The sequence below is a fragment of the Lontra canadensis genome, unplaced genomic scaffold (genome assembly GCF_010015895.1).
Source record: "Lontra canadensis isolate GAN:19392208 unplaced genomic scaffold, GSC_riverotter_1.0 scaffold3, whole genome shotgun sequence".
Classification (NCBI taxonomy): domain Eukaryota; kingdom Metazoa; phylum Chordata; class Mammalia; order Carnivora; family Mustelidae; genus Lontra; species Lontra canadensis.
The window spans coordinates 31,412,960-31,431,620 of NW_022630997.1; the positions used below are offsets into that span (position 1 = coordinate 31,412,960).

An 18,661-nucleotide genomic window follows, 5' to 3' on the forward strand; every position below is an offset into this window, starting at 1 on the left:
ACTTCCTAGATGTGTGAAACTGGATACACAGCTTTACTTTCCTGGGGCTCCATTTCCTCAAAGTGAAAAATGGGGCTAATAATCAGTACCTTCTTCATATAGTTGTTGTAATGAATTGATACACACATAAAGTTTAAAACAGGGTTGTGGGGGCGCCTGGGTGGTTCAGTCATTAGGCGTCTGCCTTCAGCTCAGGTCGTGTTTTCAGGAGCCTGGGATCGAGCCCCGTGATGGGCTCCTTGCTCGGCGGGAAGCCTGCTTCTCCCTCTCCCTCTCCCACTCCCCCTGCTTGTGTTCCCTTTCTCACTGTCTGTGTCAAATAAATAAATAAAATCTTTTTAAAAAATAAATACATATAAAACAGGGTTGGACACAAAGTAAGTTCCTAATAAATATCAACTATTACATATGTATGTATCCATGTTATAAGGAGCAGACGGAAGATAACTGGAAGGTAACACTCCAAAATCCTACTGGTGGTGGTGTGAGGTTGGTTTAATACCAGCAGTTTTTCCTTCTCATATTCCCAAATGAGAGTATAATTTTAATAATTAAAAACACAATAGAAATTCTTTCTCTGTCCCCTCAATAAGAAGGTGATGTGCACAGCATTATTAGGGCTTACATAGTAGAAATGCTGTCCTTTCATCATAAGACTGCTCACACGGCTCAAGAAAACACTTAAAAATAAGACGTATGTAGACAAAGCCATAAAGAAACAAAGAAAGAACCTGATGATATGACCTGAATGCTCACATAGTGAATAAAGGGGAGGAGCAACCAGGAAAGGCTTCTTCAAGGTGAGCAGAAAAGAGGGAAAGAACTAAGAAGGTCTAGAGTAAAGGCCCAGAAATGGCAGGGACATGGGATACCAGGCGATGGTAAGGACACTGGAAAGAGATTGATCATGCTGCCTCCCAAAGCGGGAAAATGGTAATAAGGCCTAAAGTGGGAGCTGGGGGAAGCCTACAGCTTGAAGCTACCACTACCCCACAATGACCTTACCTGTGAGCAAAATTATATCTCCAGGAAACACTGTAAGTGCCCAAAATGCCGCAGCCCTCCACAGAGAGACCTTCTTCTGAATTCCTGACTGGTCTGTTACCACAATTATTCCTAAAGGCACTTTAGAGCCAGAATTTGGTCCAGACTTTATACTTATTTCTTTCACATGACATGGAGATAATACCAGGACTAAACAATTATACTTCTGGCTTTTAGAATCACAATTTTTTATTAATGATGTTTTTTTAATCCCCTTAAGTGTAGACACATTCCTCTGGTCCATTGCTGCTGTGGGATCTCCGGCATCAGAGACCAACTTAATTTTCTTGGATGGTGGGAGGACTTCAGACAGAGCTCTGGAATGGGTCAGCTTGTCTTCTTTGAGCTTCGGAAAGGTCCAACTTCTTTTAACAGGACTTTTGTGGAAGCCGTTTTGTTGGGAACACAGCATTCCTGAGCTGTATGACTCAATACGTACAGCACTGGGCAGTGGTTTGTCTTTGAAATTGAAAAGTGCTTGAGATCCTGTATCTTCCTCCAGACCTTTATCAGATTTCATGGGAGTGCCGCTACTTTTTGTTTCAGGACAAACAGGACTGAAGAGTTCCAGGGAATGAGCTTGGTTTTGTCCACTTTCACATCCTCCTGCAAAGTCCTCATTGGGCCGAGTCAGATCATCTTCAAGCATTCTTTCTTCCCTATGGCTTGCCTTTGGTTTGCTCTCCATGTTTACAGGCCCTTTATTTGTAATATTGTGTCCTTTAGACTTCCTTTGAGATAAAAAAGCCACCTGACTAGAGGTCATTATACTAAGAAATTCAGTATCAGTAGAGACCTTTCCAACAGCTTCCAACCTTGGCTTATCTTCTGTGTCCGAGGAAAAGATCTCCAGACCCTGGCTGTGTGCCTCATGATGCCAGCCTTCTGTGGGCACACACTTGGCTTCCTTCGCTCCCGGCCGTGTACTAATCTGTTCCACACTACAGACCAGATCTAGTGCGCACTTATGGTCTAACTGAAAGAAGTTCTTCCGGAAGTTCCGACCGCATGTATTTGCCTGATCTTTATGCTCTTCATCTGTAATTTTCTTATTTTTGCTGAGAAGCTTTGGAAACTTTCCTTCTTCAGTTAAATGCTGAACTTTGCCCTTAAATCTGCATATTTGCACATGGGGGCTGGTTCTCTCTCTCATCCCTAAAGGGGGACCCTCCTGGGATTTTACAGGCTGTGTTTCAGAAATACAGTGTAAAGAGTCTTCGTTCACATGAACAGGTTCACTAGTAGAGTTTGTTAAAAAATGAGCACTAGGAAGATGGGGAGGGCCCTTGGCTTCTAGGACTGGATGGTCTTCAAGAGTTCCATGTATGCAGTTTTCATCCCTCAGATGTAAAGAATGTTGGTTGTATAAAAGCTGAATTTTTTTCCAGGGTTTCTCAGTAGACCTTAAAGAAGGTGGTTCTGGTGATACGGTCATGTTCAATGGGTCGACTGGAGCACCCCAAAAAATATGGACTTGAGATCCTCCACTCATAGCTTCTGAAAAAAATTAAAATGAGTATTTTGTCACTAGATACTTTATACATTGATATTAACTTAATAATATGCCAAAAGCAAATGTCATATAAACTATGAATCAAAAACATAATTAATAAAGGTTATTTATACTGATATTCCATTTAACTACAAACTTCATAAATATACAAGAAACCATCAGGAGAAATCAAAACAGCCACTTAAATGAGATACTTTAAATAAAAGACTCTAAAAAAAATAAAGCTAAGTATACTAACATCAAATGACGTTTAATCATATTTAAATAATGAGTTAGTAGAGAAGGAAAAAGAAGGCATTTGGTTCACTGTACTCTAGTCACCTTTACATTTCCTGTTTTCTTTACTCCAGAGATTATCTCAGTAGCTCTGAGGCCTCCTTCCTTTAACAGTGAACCTGATTCCCAAGACCAAAATAGAAGGCTCCAACCAAGAGGGAGAGAAAACGAAAACCTGAGATACTGGAGGCTCTCTCTTCAAGCCGTAGAAGTAAGTGACTGTGTCATCATCGGCGCTTGGGCCCATGTGTTAGCACAGCTAGTGACTCCTGTCCTGTACTCTTCAGTCTTCTTGGCAACACAAATACAAAGATTAAGAATAGTCATTCTGTAACACACAGAGAAAAGGAATCCGCTGTGATTTAAACTTTTTGTCATTAACTGTGGCACCTGGCGTAAGTACATCTAAATAAGCATCCTATTTCCTGAGATGAAAAATGAAGACTCACACCCTATTTACTTGATAATACCTGACTTTCAAAGGAACTTTATGTACTAGGTCTGGTCCTAGAGCTTGCCAAGAGCTTTCTCACAGTGCTACAGGGACAAAGAGACAGATAAGGCTCTTGGCCTAAACAGAAAGGAGGGGAAAATAGTGACTGTAAACTAATACTCTGAAAATAATGTACCGAACCTGACAGCCTATAAACAGGAAATGACCATCTGCTGGGGAAGTGAGCCACTGTGGCCGACAGCATTTAAACAAAAGAAACAGCAGCTATAAAAGGCAGAGTTAGGCAGACCCATGGCATGACTAAGGACTTTTAACCAGAGTACAGGGTCCTTTGTAAAAAGGCAGGAAGTTTTCAATCATGAGAAGTCCGTGTGGCGGTGCGAGAAGTCTGGAAGTACACAGAAAGGGGGAACCCTCACGAAATGACAACTGGGATCGCCAGTCACTCTCATCATCCTTGAGGATTTGCTCATTGTCACCTTCTCCAAACCTAATAATTTCTCTCATTTTAGAATTCTTGTGATTTCAGTATCAATGGGGGAAGATCCTTCCTGTCCCCCGACCTCTGGGGTCCTTGTCCTCCTCGCCTGGAGGGAATGTACTGCCCATCTTACCCTAGTTACCCGTTCTTAAAGTCGCATACCCTCCCATTATCCGTAACTGCACGTCCTTCCCTGATTTAAGCTTTCAGGGCTCCGATTAGTTTCTCCCCTGTTCCTACTTACTCCCTCTAAATGCACGACTTCGGCAACTCCTTGAGCACGCGGGACCTACGACTGACTGTAGGGACCACATCTTCACAGCTTCATTCTTCACTTCCCTCCTTAACCAGCTTCAATCCCTGCACCCAGAGCCCAATGGCTAGAAGTAACTAGGAAAACAAACAAAAACCTTCAACTGGAAACTAGTCTCACTTTAAGTTCATTACCACTAACCTCCAGGGGGTACCTCGCAATCTGTCTTTCCTTTTCCACTCACTAAGCTAACTGTTCCCATACCTCTTCACTCTTTGAATCTGCAGCATCGCTTCCCCACTCCTCAAGTGCAGCAGGTGACCATGCTACCATCTCTATTTACAAGCTCTCAACAGCAGACCTACCAACCCAGCCCTACCCTATGAGAGACTGGGCCCCCCTTCCTGTTACTGTGGAGGAACGGTCCATGCTTCTAGGCAAGGCCATCTCTTCCCTACTTAGACGCTAGAGCTTATTCCCTTTTTCTTCCTCGGGTTCCAAAAGCTCTCCCCTTCTCTCCTAGGTCATTGATTTTCCTCTCTGTCCTGGGGCATGTCCATCGACAAACGGACATGCTGCTATTTTTTCTCAGGTTGTTATTCCTTGGCTCCTTTGCCTCTCCAGCCATCCTGCTCCCCTCTGCAGCAAAACGCCTTGAAAGAATTATCTATTCTCCCTCCTCTCCCATTCTCTCTCACACCTACTCCCGTCAAGCTTTGGTCCCAACCACCGCAGTGACATAGCATGTTTCAAGGTCCCCAGTAACCTCCGCACTGCCATGAGGAGTCAGTTCTCCATTTTCAGCAGCATCTGACGCTGCGGACCTCGCCCTCCTTCTTCAACACTCTATTATTTGGATTTAGGGACTGTACCCCCTCTTAGTCCTCATTCCACGTGGTACTACTTCACCGGGTAATCTTTCTCAGTGCCTTCTGCTGGCTCCTCAAGGCCATGACTTCATGCTCAGGGACGCATCCTTGAGTCTCTCTCTGTGCTCGCTCCCTAGGTGACCCTACTGTCTCCAGCCTCTGAATACAGTCTCCGGGCTGATGACAATCACATAACACCCGCATCACAACCTCTCCTCTGAACTCCTGACTCCTTAACCAACTTTCCACTCACACTTCACTGCCACAGAATGTCTAACAGGCAGCTGTGCAGAAAAGAGTTAACACGGCAGGCCTCTGACTACTGTCCTTAAAAAGGCTGGCCTGCAGGGTGGGCTGAGGCCTGCGTCTAGGAATTTAGACTCCAGGAGGTATCCCACGGTTCCTTGATAACAATGGCTCACCCTGCCTAAACTACCCATGTAAACAATGTTGTGATGAACACTGGCTTTCCTTCTGAGAAACGGGAATTTCAGTATATGCCGTGCAGAGGATGGCTGCGTGACCAGAACTCCTTAGAGAAATTGTTGGACTCAGGTCTGGAGCAAGAAATGTACGAGGTGAACCTGAAACATCTTGTCATCCCAGAAAGTAAGAAAACTACCAGAAGCTGCTAGGGTGGTGTCAGAAGAACTCAGGGGTCATCTTAAAGAAGTTCCCATTGGCCAAAGTTGAGCACTCTGAGCATCATTGAGAATGATTACTATAATGGATTGGAACACACCCAATTTGTTTAAATACATGAGTTCACAAAGATAACTAAAACAAACTTTCTCAGTGACCTTGGGAATATACTGGTATCTAAGTAATTGTTTCAGAAGCTGGTGAATTAAGGGGAGCCTGGGTGGCTCAGTCATTAAGCATCTGCCTTTGGCTCAGGTCATGATCCCAGGGTCCTGGGATCGAGCCCCAGAATGGGCTCCCTGCTCAGCAGGAAGCCTGCTTCTCCCTCTCCCACTCCCCCTGCTTGTATTTCCTCTCTCACTGTCTCTCAATCAAATAAATAAAATCTTTTAAAAAAAACCTGGTGAATGAAAGAAATTTTATCCTCTCTTTCTTTACTAACAGTATCTCAAGAAGACCAACTATTTGAAGAAATCTTTCTTTACAGAGATATCCTGCTGATAAACAAACAAAAAAGAAATTATAGAATAGCACCATTTTGCAACTTCCAATGAATGAATAGAGTATATTTTCTAGGCAAAAATCACTGATGACTGCTAATGTCACAAGGTAGATGTTGTACGGGAAAATGGAGGGGCTCTGTAGACTGAGATCAATTATAATGTATGAACCTTATCTAGATCCTGATTTGAAGACACAAATGTAAAAATATTACAAAACAACTGGAGAAACTAAATTTAATAACATGAAGGGATTATTGTTACTTTTCAGTGGGATAATGCTACCAAGGCTATGTATGAAAGAGGGCTGGAGATGCATGAGTGTCTGCAGGTAAGATGGGGTGACATCTCAGATTCCTGTAGAACCCTGGGAGGGGAGAGGGATTAAGGGTGTAGATAAAACAAGAAGGGCCATGTGTTAATCAGGGTGATGAAACACATAGAGGTTCACAGCAGTAATCACTCTGCTTTCGTATATGCTTTAAATATCCTGTAAAACAAGTCTTCTCTTTGCTGTTCTTAAGAAATACTGTTCATACCCACAGAACTGCAGAAAGATTAAAGCAGTCTAATGATAGCCAAGATTGAGGAACTCTCACACTGCTGGTAGAGCAATAAATCAGCATGCCACTTTGAAAAACAATTTGGTAAAGCTGAGGATACACATACCACATAACCAAAGAGTTCCACTTCCAAGTTTCTGCTCCGGAGAACCCTGGGGATTTTATATATGTACAAGAATGATCATGGGAGACTTTTTAAGCAAAAGAAGTTTAGAAGCTAAAAGTTCGTGAAGAGGAAAATGGCTACATCATGAAATATTCAGAGAAAGATTACCATATGGCAGCAAAAAGAAGTAGCCAAGAGTTACAGGTCAACACGGATATATCTTACAAATACAATTTTTTTTTTTTTGAGCCCAGAGCTGGGCTTGAACTCATGACACTGAGATCAAGACCTGAACTGAGATCAACAATCAGATGCTCAACCGACTGAGTCACCCAGGCTCCCCACAAATACAATTTTAAATCAAAGAAACAATCTGAAGAATATATAAATTTGGGCATTGACATATTTAATTTTTTAATATTTTTATAATTTGAGTATCTTTGACACACAGTTACATTAGTTTCTGTGTTACATAAGTTGTACAACTTAGTGATTCTGATTCAACAAGTTTATACATTAGGCTATGTTCACCACAAGTACAGCTGTCAGTATTAAATTACAATACTGAATTTTTAAATACTTCTGAGAATAAAACACCAAATTCAGGATTGTGGTTACCTTCAGGAGGGAGGAATAGGGATGTAATAGGTAAAGGTACACAAAGGGCTTGAATTGTACTGAACATGCTTGGTTTGTTTGTTTGTTTGTTCGTTTTTAATGAGGTGTGGTTAAAGAGGTGTTCCTTATATTGTTCATATATATTTTATGGTACAAAAACCCCTAGAAAGAAAAACATTGAGAAGCGACATTAGGATGATTTTTTAAATTTTTCTATATTTTAAAAGTTATTGTGATGAACAATGAGTATGTATTATTTTCATAATAATCAAAACCTTTTTGCTTGGTAATTTAGGCTTTTCTCTCACAATCTCCAAACTGAATATGATGTTCCAATAAATCTAACATTGCAGAGTAAGAGCTGAGCACAATGATGGCAGTGAGTAATGTGTTAGCAGTTACAACAAAGATACACCGCAATAATGAGTTCTTACTATGGAAGCAAAATCATGGTAAGTTTAGGTGACAAGTTTTGATAGATAAAAGAGGACTAAGCCTCACTAATTACTATAACTGTATATCCCACCCTATCTAATCCTCACAGAAAGAATAACCTGCATAAGGAATAACAGGTCTAGTGGATCAATCAACATTTTACTACTATGTCATTATTAAATTGGCCACTAGGGGGCCCAAATAGCACAGTCAAAACCTTCAAGTTCTAAAGATGCATTAAAATCAAGCAGAACAGGGAGAAATAAACTATGCTGACTAGCAGGTGGGAATACTTATATTCAAATCAAATGCATAAAATTACAGTGATAATGACCTTCCCTCTCGCAAATATCTGGGTTTCTCTCCAACGGTTTCTTCCCTTCAATCTCAAATCCTTAAAAAATAAAACAAAACAAAAAACAAACTTCTGGGGCGGGTTTAAGTGTCTGCTTTCAGCTCAGGTCATGATCCAGGAGTTCTGGGATAGAGCCCCATGTAGGGCTCCCTGCTCAGTGGACAGCCTGCTTCTCCCTCGCCCTCTGCTGCTCCCCCTGCTTGTGCTCTCTCTCTCTCCAGTACGCTCGCCCTCTCTCACATAAATAAAATCTTTAAAAAAGCGAGGGAGGTGGGGAACCAAACTTCTATGTTGTTTCTTTGTTCTTACTTCCCATTTATTCTCCAACACACTTAAATATGGCTCTTATTCCAGTCATTTTATAGTAAAAAGCTATAATGCTTTTTACTATGAAAACCAATGCCCTTTAATGGCCAAATCCAAAGGTCAGTTTTCGATCCTTTCCTTACTGCCATTTGAAACTGTTTATAAGTTCCTCTTACCTGAAACATTCTCTTTTGATTCTGTGAGAGTGCATCGGATTGGAATTACTTTGTGCTTAAGAGACAGATAATTGCTGGTTTTTTCATTCACTTATTCATACAACAAATACTTAATACTACATGCTGGGCATTATGCTAGGTAATGAGAAGTCAGCAATGACAAGGAGTTTTCAGTAGCTTCTAGTCTAATGGGAGCAACAAAATGGCATTATAAAATAGTGCTATTGAGGGGCTCCTGGGTGGCTCAGTAGGGTTAAGCCTCTGCCTTCGACTCAGGTCATGATCTCAGGGTCCTGGGACCAAGCCCTGCATTGGTCTCTTTGCTCTGCAGGGTGCCTGCTTCCCCCCCCCCCCCCACCCGCCCCTCTGCCTGCCTCTCTGCCTACTTGTGATCTCTGTCAAATAAATAAATAAAATATATTTCTTAAAAATAGTGCTATTGACCTGCCACAGGATTAAATGCAGGGATGTGTCTAGCAGGCAGAAGGGGGGGGGGGGCAACCAACCAAAGCAGGACAGCCCATTATCTGCATTTTTCATAGGCTGGTAGGACTACAGTTAATGATTAATTTAAAATCAAATCAATTCAGAAAAAAAGGAGTCCAACATAGTCCCCAAGTCCCTTTCCTCTCCACCCCACCACAGGAGCCCAGAAAGCAGCTTCAGCTGCCTTATCCAAGAGACACACATGCCTTCAGAACATTTACAGAGACTGTAAGACACTCACTGCTTCTGGGTCCTTACTTAACCTTTTCTCCTGAAGGTCCTGCAGTCGGACTTCTATTTCTTACCGCTGTTCAGACATCAGTGAAGTTCAAATTGTCAAATAAGTACTCACAGTACTGGGCGACTCTAATTGCAAAACTCTTCCCTCCGTTTCTAGAATGCTAAGCTTTCCTAGTTCCTCTTCCTCTCTGGCTCTTCTTTCTGTCTCATGTTGGACCATGTCCTCTTTTCACGCCACACAACTCTGCAGAATTTCACCCGGTCTCATTCATTTAACTACTAAATATCCCCCAATGGATACTTATGCTTTATCAATGGATACTTACCCAACCACTCTCCCAAACTTCAAACATCCCTCTAGTCTTGCTATACCCTGTATCCAAACTGGATTCCAGTCCTTGGACTCAACTCTAGTACAGTTTATGGTTTCAAGGCCATGAGGCCAGAGGTCCCCAAGATTCAGAGCCCTACATGGGAAGCACACAAGGATATCTTGAGAGTTCAGAAAAGATCTCCCAGGACAACAGACGTCTAAAATGAATCAGTTCCATAAAACACAAGGTTATGTGTCCCTAATAATTATTTCAGTATGCCTTTACTTGTTTAAATGTACCCCCCAGTAAGTGTGGAACTTCCCACACACACACCAAAAAATGGACTAGAAAGTATGGTCCTGTTAATTCAAAAAAGAAGAATTTTTTTCGAAGGTTTTTATATCTAAGGCTGCTGCTACAAAATCCTGTAACTGACAGGAGTTGTGAGTGAGTGAACCGGAAGGGGGGGTGGCACAAATCATCTATCAAAGCAAAAATACACAGGGTAGAAAGTTAAGTTGCAGACAACTGATAAATTGCAATGATTCTAGGATATGTTTGGGGTGTACTCAGAGGGTTAAAGCTCATTAAGATACCAGATGAAACTTGCAAGTACATATCCATTACTGTAGTTAATAATTAGCCAATTTCTCAATCTGCAGAAGGCCACTTCAGTCAGAAAGACCAATACAACCATCACCCTTTATCTTTAGAGTGGTCAGAGTCTGATGAATGGGTCAAAGATTTATAAAACAGGATGAACTGTATCAGCAAGTTTTGTCTTTGCAGAACACTGCAACTAAAAATGCTTATTACAAAATATACGTGGTTAAAAGAGAGTCCTTTCTCTGCCTTATAAAACTCATTGTTATAATGCCTTTCCATGCCCATTTTACCAAAAACGCTAAGCATCATAAAGTTATTCGATAGCATTAAATAACAAACTAAAGAGGCAAGACAGGATTGTGTTGAGAAGCATGGGTTTCAGAGTAGGAGAGATACGGCTACAACTCTGCAACTTACTAAAAATGTAAACTTGGAATTGTAGAAGCTAGGTGATTGTTACACAGGGCTCATCATTACTATTCTTGCTACTTTTGTAGACATCTGAAAACAACTATAATAAAAGATTAAATTTCTTTACATATCAAATGAGAATTAAGTATCTTTATCTGTCAATTGAGAATAACACCATGTCCCATCTTACAGCGCTATTGTGAGATGAGCACATAGTACTCGCTCAGTGAATGTTAGTCTCAAACCCTGGAAACTCTACACACACATACTTGGTAGGACAAACAAAAACCAGCCCATGGTGTTTCCTCCAAGGTTTTGTTTCTTATGTGTATTTTTACATCATTGTAACCATAAAATTGAAATAATTTTGTATTCTGCTTCAATGGTTTTATAGGGCCACCCTTTTACAGGGCCACCCTTTTATGTCAATCTATAATCTTCCTAATCATTTTTAATGCTCACTTAATACTCTAATGATGAATCTAATTTAGTTAACCATTACTCTCCAATTCATTAATTTGTTTCTAACTTGTCATTAGTATAGCCATTGCTGCAATAAATGATTTGGGACATTCAACATCACTTTTCAATTAATTTTTGGTGGTAAACTCCCAGGTATAGGATTATTGGGTCAAAGACAGCCCATTGTTATGATTCTTAATATATATCACTATGTCATTTGCAAAAGAATTGAACAGTTTATAATGCCACAAAGGATGGCTGAGAGTTCCTGCTTGACACAATTTTGTTAGCATCTGAAAAAATAATTTTACTAGTAAGCGTACTAAGCTGCTTTACTACGGGTTCATCTGCATTTCCCTAGATATGTCCAAATAGGAGAAAAATAAAAGTGAATTTTAAATTACATTTGGATGAATGTCTTTAATATATAAAGAGTAATTAAAAAATAGGTAAGAAGATAAGCAGGTATACAGCGCAGAAAAAATACAAGGTTAAAAACAAAGAAAACATGCATCTCCTAATAACATGAAAGAAAAATTAGTAAGTTTGCGAGAAAACATTTCTACCTATCAAACTAGAAAGATTCACTTAAAAGTTACAAGGGTGCAGGAAATGATTTCTACTCATAGGGGTTTAAACTATGAAAGCTTTTCTGGAGGGCAATATGGCAATGGATACCAAAAGTCTTACAATTCTTCATCCCCTTGGCCCCACAGTTATACTCCTAAGGGTTTAACCTCAAAGAAAAACATCATATACACTCTCATCCACTCACTACAAGGATACTCGTAGCAGTACTGTCTAAAATTTAAAAAAAAAAAAAAAAAAAAAGGTGAGGACAAAATGTACCCACTGAGATCAGTTAAATAAATTATGGCCCAGCCATACAAACGCAAACTACACAGCCACTAAAAATCATAAAGACATATAATATCACCTAAAAAAAAAAAATCCTCTCCTTATATATAAAACAAGGAGACTATTAAAAATTAAATATAGAAAGATTGTATATTTTAAAACACAGTATTCAGTTTACTACGATTTATATTGAAGTTAGAAACCATTTCCCCTTCTATGGAAGAAAAATATGTGTTCTCCATGGTAACTGATACAAGCGGTGGCAAAAAAAAAAAGTTTTTTTTGCTTTAACCTCACTGCATCAGTCCAATCTGTCATCTTACGTCATTGTGCTAAGAAGTGATATGGGATATTAGTAACTCCCATATTATGTATGTTCACACTGAACTCTACTCTTAGGAGTCACTAGTAACCACTACATGTTAGTACCTGAATTTCCCATTTAAAATGACAGAACAAGGGTCGCCTGGGTGGCCCAGTGGGTTAAAGCCTCTGCCTCTGGCTCGGGTCATGATCCCAGGGTCCTGGGAGGGTCCTGGGAGGGTCCTGGGATCGAGCCACGCATCTGGCTCTCTGCTAGGCAGGAAGCCTGCTTCCCTTCCCTCTCTGCCTGCCTCTCTGCCTACTTGTGATCTCTGTCTGTCAAATAAATTAATCTTTTTTAAAAAATAAAACAAAATAAAATGACAGAATAAGAGAGTGGTTGGGTTATGGACTTTGGGGAGGGTATGTGCTATGGTGAGTGCTGTGAAGTGTGTAAGCCTGACGATTCACAGACCTGAAACCCCTGAGGCAAATAATACATTGTATGTTAATAAAAATAATTAATAAAAAATAAATAAATAAAATGACAGACCAGTGCCACACTTTATGTGACCTATGAAAGGATGAAAAGTGTGGTATTTGTCCTAAAAACAGAAGCAACTGAGATTTAAAGCTACTACTCATTCTTGTAACTAAACTAAGCTACTAAGGCAAAGGCAGCAGACAAATAATTCCTTAAATCTCCTTGCATGACCTTGATTTCCTTTGCAACACTGGCTTTCAAGTGAGGAATGTCATCATGGGTCCATCGCCACTTCGTGTTGATGTCGAGCAGTGAGCCTCCTTAGTCCTGCATGCAACACGGCAGGAAGGTCTCCTTCCCACACCCCACTGCAGACATGCGCCTCTCACCCCGTGAAGTCCCAGCATTTAAACAGGAAGCAAGCCTTAACCTAGCTGCTTGTTTACCATCGGAATATTGTGACCAGACACTTGGATTTGCCCGGAAAAGTCCCATCCTGGTGGCCTGGTCACTCAGTTTCCCTTTCCAATGTTCATATGTCTCATTTAGAGATACATTATACAGTCACCAAGTTAAGAACCACACAAATGCATGAATAAATGTCCTATTGGTGAAGAGCGTACCTCTTAATACATTTTATCAGAAACATAAGAGTAGGAACAATTTAAAGGAGAAAGGAAACATTCTGTTCAGTTTTCCTGTACAATTTTTTAAAAAAGATTTTTCATTTATTTATTTATTTAGAGACAGAGTGCACAGGCAGTGGGGGAGGAGCAGAGGAAAAGGGAGAGGCAGACTGCCCACTGAGCAGGAGCCTCAAGGTGGGGCTCATTCCAGGACCTTGAGATCACGACCTGAGCCCAGGATAGATGCTCAACTGATTGAGCAACCCAGGCACCCCTCTTATACAATTTTTTAAATAATGAAATACTAATGGAAATACGGTTGAATAGTATCTAAAAATTACAACATGCATTTGAGAATCTCACAATGGAGATAAGAATTAAATGATGTAGAGAAGAGAATTAAACGTGTTTGAAAACCCAGGGGAAAAAAAGAATCTGGCCATCAGGTTCTGCAGACAGGTACTTATGAAACTGCAGACAAAAGGTATTAAACCTTTTGGATCCAGGGCCCCTGGGTGGCTCAATTGGTTAAGTGTCTACCTTGGGCTCAGGTCATAATCCCAGCGTCCTGGGATGGAGTCTGCATGGGGCTCCCTGCTCAGTGCCGAGTCACTTGTCCCTCTGCCTGCTACTCCCTCTGCTTGTGCTCACTCTCTCTCTGACAAATAAATAAATAATTTAAAAAAAGTAAACCCAGGGCGCCTGGGTGGCTCAGTGGGTTAAGCCTCTGCCTTCAGCTCAGGTCATGATCCCAGGGTCCTGGGATCAAGCTGCACATCGGGCTTTCTGCTCAGGAGGGAGCCTGCTTCCTCCTCTCTCTCTCTGCCTACTTGTGATCTCTGTCTGTCAAATAAATAAATAAAATTTTTAAAAAATAAAAAATAAATTAAAAAATAATAATAAAATAAAATAAATAAACCTTTTGGATCCAGTCTTCCTGGAAAATGTCTTGGACAGTAAGATGTCAACTTGTCCGAGGCTCATGCTTTCTAAGGAATTCCTGTCAAACCCTAAAATATTGCACTTTGCTTCCCCCACCACCATCATGTAATAGGAAAAGGAAGGAACTCAAAGTGGGACAATCACAATCTCTAAGCCAGGGGTCTGCCTGCCAACCCCCAGGATTGCTACCATCTCCACCCATTCCCTAAAAATATATGAAAAACAAAATGAACAAACCAAAGGGTGGGGGGGGGGACTTTGCAGTTTAAGCCCTGACATTCTTTTGTAAAAAGTCACACTCAGCCAATGGGGCCTCCATCCCTCCAGCAACTCAAGCCAAAAAGCTTGGTGTTCTCACTGACTGCTTTCTTTTTCTCTTAACTCATCAAATCCCTTTTGCCAGCCCTTTAAGATTCCTTTAGAAGTTGGCCACTTGGGGTACCTGGGTGGCTCAGTGGGTTGGGCCTCTGCCTTAGGCTCAGGTCATGATCTCATGGTCCTGGGATGGAGCCCAGCATCAGGGCTCTCTGCTTTGCAGGGAGCCTGCTTTCCCCTCTCTATCTGCCTGCCTCTCTGCCTACTTGTGAGCTCTCTCTCTCTCTCTCTCTCTCTGTCAAATAAATAAAAAATGAAAAAAAAATCTTTAAAAAAAATTTTTTTTAAAAAAAATAGTTTTTTTAAATAATTTGGCCACTTTTCTCCCCCTTCACCTGCTCTCATCCTGGTTCAAACCACCATGGTCTGGATGATTGAAAACAGCCTCCTAACTGCTTTCCCTGCTCCCCACTCAGAACACTTGACCAGGGTCACACAGCCTGGAGGTCATGGAGCAGGGGCTAGAGGACAGGACGTCAGATCCTACGCTCCCCGTCACCACTGCTCCATACTGCCTTCTGCTTTTCTGTCTTCCCACACCCGTGCTAGAACCCTGCCACTGGGTCACCAAGGATCCTCACGGAGCACTGGCTCATCTAAAGAGGTGTGAAAAGAATAAAACTTCAGCATTAAAGAGGCTTCACTATCAAAGAATTCCACTGGGAAGGTTCACTATAAACTTCATAATGAAGCAAATAATAAATGGCTTTTAAGAAAACAGCTCTTTTAATCCTCTGCTTCCTTCCTATCTGACCCATTTTTCTCTCTCCTTCCTTCCCCTCCCTCCCCTTCTCTCTCTCTCTTCCTCTTCTCTACCTTCCCCCACCCAGGTCTCTCTCTCTCTCTCTCTCTCTCTCACACTTCTCACTTTAATGAGCTGGCAATGAGATGCTAAACTTCCAAGAAATCAAATATTCAGATTTTAAAACCCATTGCTCAGCGAGCTGAAACAGAAAGTATATGTAACGAAGTACAGATGACAGAACTACCTACCTGACCTAACCTCACACTTTCTCCCTTTCACCTTTAATATCTTAATGTGTGGGACACCTGGGTGGCTCCATCAGCTCAGCGTCTGCCTTCAGCTCAGGTCATGATCCCAGGGGCCTGGTCCAGTCCAGGTCCTACATCACCATCATCAACAGTAACAGTATCATCATCACCATCACCATCATCATCTTCATCCTCATAGGGCTCCTTGCTCAGTAGGGAGCCTGCTTCCCCCCTCTCCCTCAGCCTTCTTCTCCCTCTGCTTGCTTCTCCCTCTGCCTGCCACTCCCCTTACTGGCGCTCACGCATGCTCTCTCTCTGACAAATAAATAAAGTATTTTAAAGTGATAATAATAATAATCTCTTAAAATATACCCCAGCACCTAGAGGATTTGCATTAACATTCTTTCCCTAGACACCTGTTTACTAGTTTTAAAATGTTTTAAATTTTTGTAATTAAATGTTTGATAATAAGCACAGGTTTTAGGAGTCCTGTACCAATGACTGTGGACGACTATCTGTACTTGTGCAGCCATCACCCAAAATGAGACATGGCACATTTGCAGGGACCTCAGGAAGTTCCATCCTGCTCTTTCCTCAACACTGTCCCTCCCTCTCCAACCTACAATTATTTTCTGATTTCTATCCTTGCAGAATAGTTCTGTCTTTTCTTAGACTTCACATAACCCACATAGTATATGTTCGTTTATGTCTAGTTTCTTTCCCTGCACACAGGGTTCTGAGACTCCTCTGCGTTGCTGGGTGTAACAGTTGTCGGGACCTGTGAACAACCACAATTTATCCATTTTCCTGTAGACAGACATTTCAGTGGTTTCCAATTTTTAGCTATTATGAATAAGGCTGTGGACATGTGTATTCCTTTCTCTTCATCAAATACCAAGGAGTAGAACTGACAAATCAGAAGACAGATATGTGTTCAATTTCATTAGAAATTACCAAATGGCTCCCCAAGAGCTGTGCCATTTTGCACAATCACCAGCAATGTGCGGTTCCAGTTGTATCACACCATCCCCAAGGCTAAGTACAGTTAGTCTTTCTCTTGCTAGTCATTCTACAGGGTGCGAAATGGTACCTCCTTGTAAGTTTACATTGGCATTACTCCCCTGCTGACTAAGTGAGGCTCAGTGCCTTCCCAAGTGTTTACTGACCACTGGTATGTCTTCCTTTGGAAAGTCATGGCTTTTCCTCATTTTGTTACTGCACAATTCCTCTTTTGTTCATTTTCCTATTGGATTTTTGCAGTTCTTTACAACCCCTAGATACAAGTCCTTTGACACATAAAAGAGGTAAAAATATTTTCCTCCCACTCAAGTATTTGATGCTGGACATTTTCATAACTGGATGTTGGTTTTTACTGTATTCATTTAGAGAGCAATGGATTCAGTTTTGGCTCACGGTTCAGTTACTTACAATTCACTCGATACTTTCAAAATATGCTTCTGGGATTTGGTAGGGTGGGCTTAGAGGTGGCTTCGGTCTATGGCTAATTTAACCCCACTCCAAGATGTCCAGCCAATGTCCGTGTATGAAACAGTCTCTCCGAGGCACCTGGGTGGCTCAGTGGGTTAAACCTCTGCGTTCAGCTCAGGTCACGATCTCAGGGTCCTGGGATCGAGCCCAGCATAGGGCTCTCTGCTCAGCGGGGAGCCTGCGTCCCCCTCTGTCTCTGCCTGATGCTCTGCCTACTTGTGATCGCTCTCTGTCAAATAAAGAAAATCTTAAAAAAAAAAAAAAGAAAGAAAGAAAGAAAGAGTCTCTCCTCAATGCCTAGTAGAAACATACACTACTCTGAGCTCTATGTGGGCTCCTGGAATTGTTCAGCGTGCTGATTGCCAGTGTGGCTTTCCCCAACATTGTAGGGTTTCATACTTCGCATATGCAGATGAGTATTCATCAACAGATTCTAGAGGACCTTTCTATAGATCTCCAGAGATCTCCTAGTTCTATGGATTCCTGTGTAGTACCCTCTGCTCTGGTTTATCCCACAAATTCTAGGTGCTTTAGCTGCTCTGAACTCTCCTGGGCTCTATCTGGGTTTCTCTACTCTGCTACAGTCTAGCAAGTGCCTACAGGCCATGTACTGGGCACCCACAGTGTCATTTCTTTCAAGGGTCACTACCCTGCACTGACTGTTTTCCAATGTCTGAAAGTTGCTGTTTCATATATTTTAATCCTGTTTTTCAGTGTCCAATAGGAGGGCAATGTTCAAGGTGGTTAATCTTACACGGGAATATGTACCACTTTTATAGTTTCCTTCTTTGTGTTAATTTTAGTGGTTGGTCTAGTGACTAAAATACGAGTTTGAAGTTATGACCGTCCGCACACAAATAAAAGTGCACTAATTCAGCATATGAAATTTAGGACAGCATAATTCCATTTCCCTCTTCTGGTATTCTTGTGGTATTATATTCTATTTCTATAAAACCTGTAAATCCCATGTTTTAACATTTCTGCTTTAAATAACCAATAGTCTGCAGGTATCTATTATATGTGAAGGTTCCAGAAGGTTTTCCAACATACTAGTCCAGGTTATTTAACATTCCTGGTTTTCTTCATTCTTTTCTGCAGACCCAAGGTTCTGTCTGGACTCTTTTATCTTTACCTTGTGGAACATTTTTTAGCATTTTGTGGCAGTTCGTATCTGCTAGAAAAAATTCTTTCACCTTTTAATCGGTGTGAAAATACCTTTGTTTTACCTTGGTTTTTGTAGACTTCCTTCTTGAGAGAATTCTAGGCCAACAGGGTGTTTGGTTTGGTTCCGTTTCCTTCAGCACTTTTGTGGATGTCACCCCATTGTCTTGAAGCCTCTAGTTTTTTTCTGTTGAGTGTTTAGCCATAATTCATACTGTTATTCCCATGTAGTTACTGTGTCTTTTACTCACTGGCTTGTGAGATCTACTCTTCAATGTTTAGCAGTTTGATTATGAGGTGTGTAGGTCTGGGATTTTTGTT

At 41.3% G+C, this 18,661-nt stretch overlaps 1 protein-coding gene across 6 annotated transcripts in view; it reads right to left on the bottom strand.

Annotated features, from left to right (window-relative positions):
- SHLD2 (shieldin complex subunit 2) overlaps nucleotides 1-18,661 on the bottom strand; it is an 85,344-nt gene that overhangs the window by 32,773 nt on the left and 33,910 nt on the right. For 4 of the 6 annotated variants that reach the window (XM_032838182.1, XM_032838174.1, XM_032838199.1 and 1 more), the window contains 2 exons: nucleotides 2,879-3,161; nucleotides 1,006-2,541 (listed from right to left, as the gene is read on the bottom strand). In XM_032838182.1, the coding sequence (XP_032694073.1) occupies nucleotides 1,006-2,536 (1,531 nt within the window). In that variant the 5' untranslated portion in view covers nucleotides 2,537-2,541; nucleotides 2,879-3,161. Of the gene's footprint in view, nucleotides 1-1,005; nucleotides 2,542-2,878; nucleotides 3,162-15,691; nucleotides 15,796-18,661 lie in introns of those variants that run through there. The other 2 variants (XM_032838209.1, XM_032838189.1) reach the window with 2 other exon arrangements.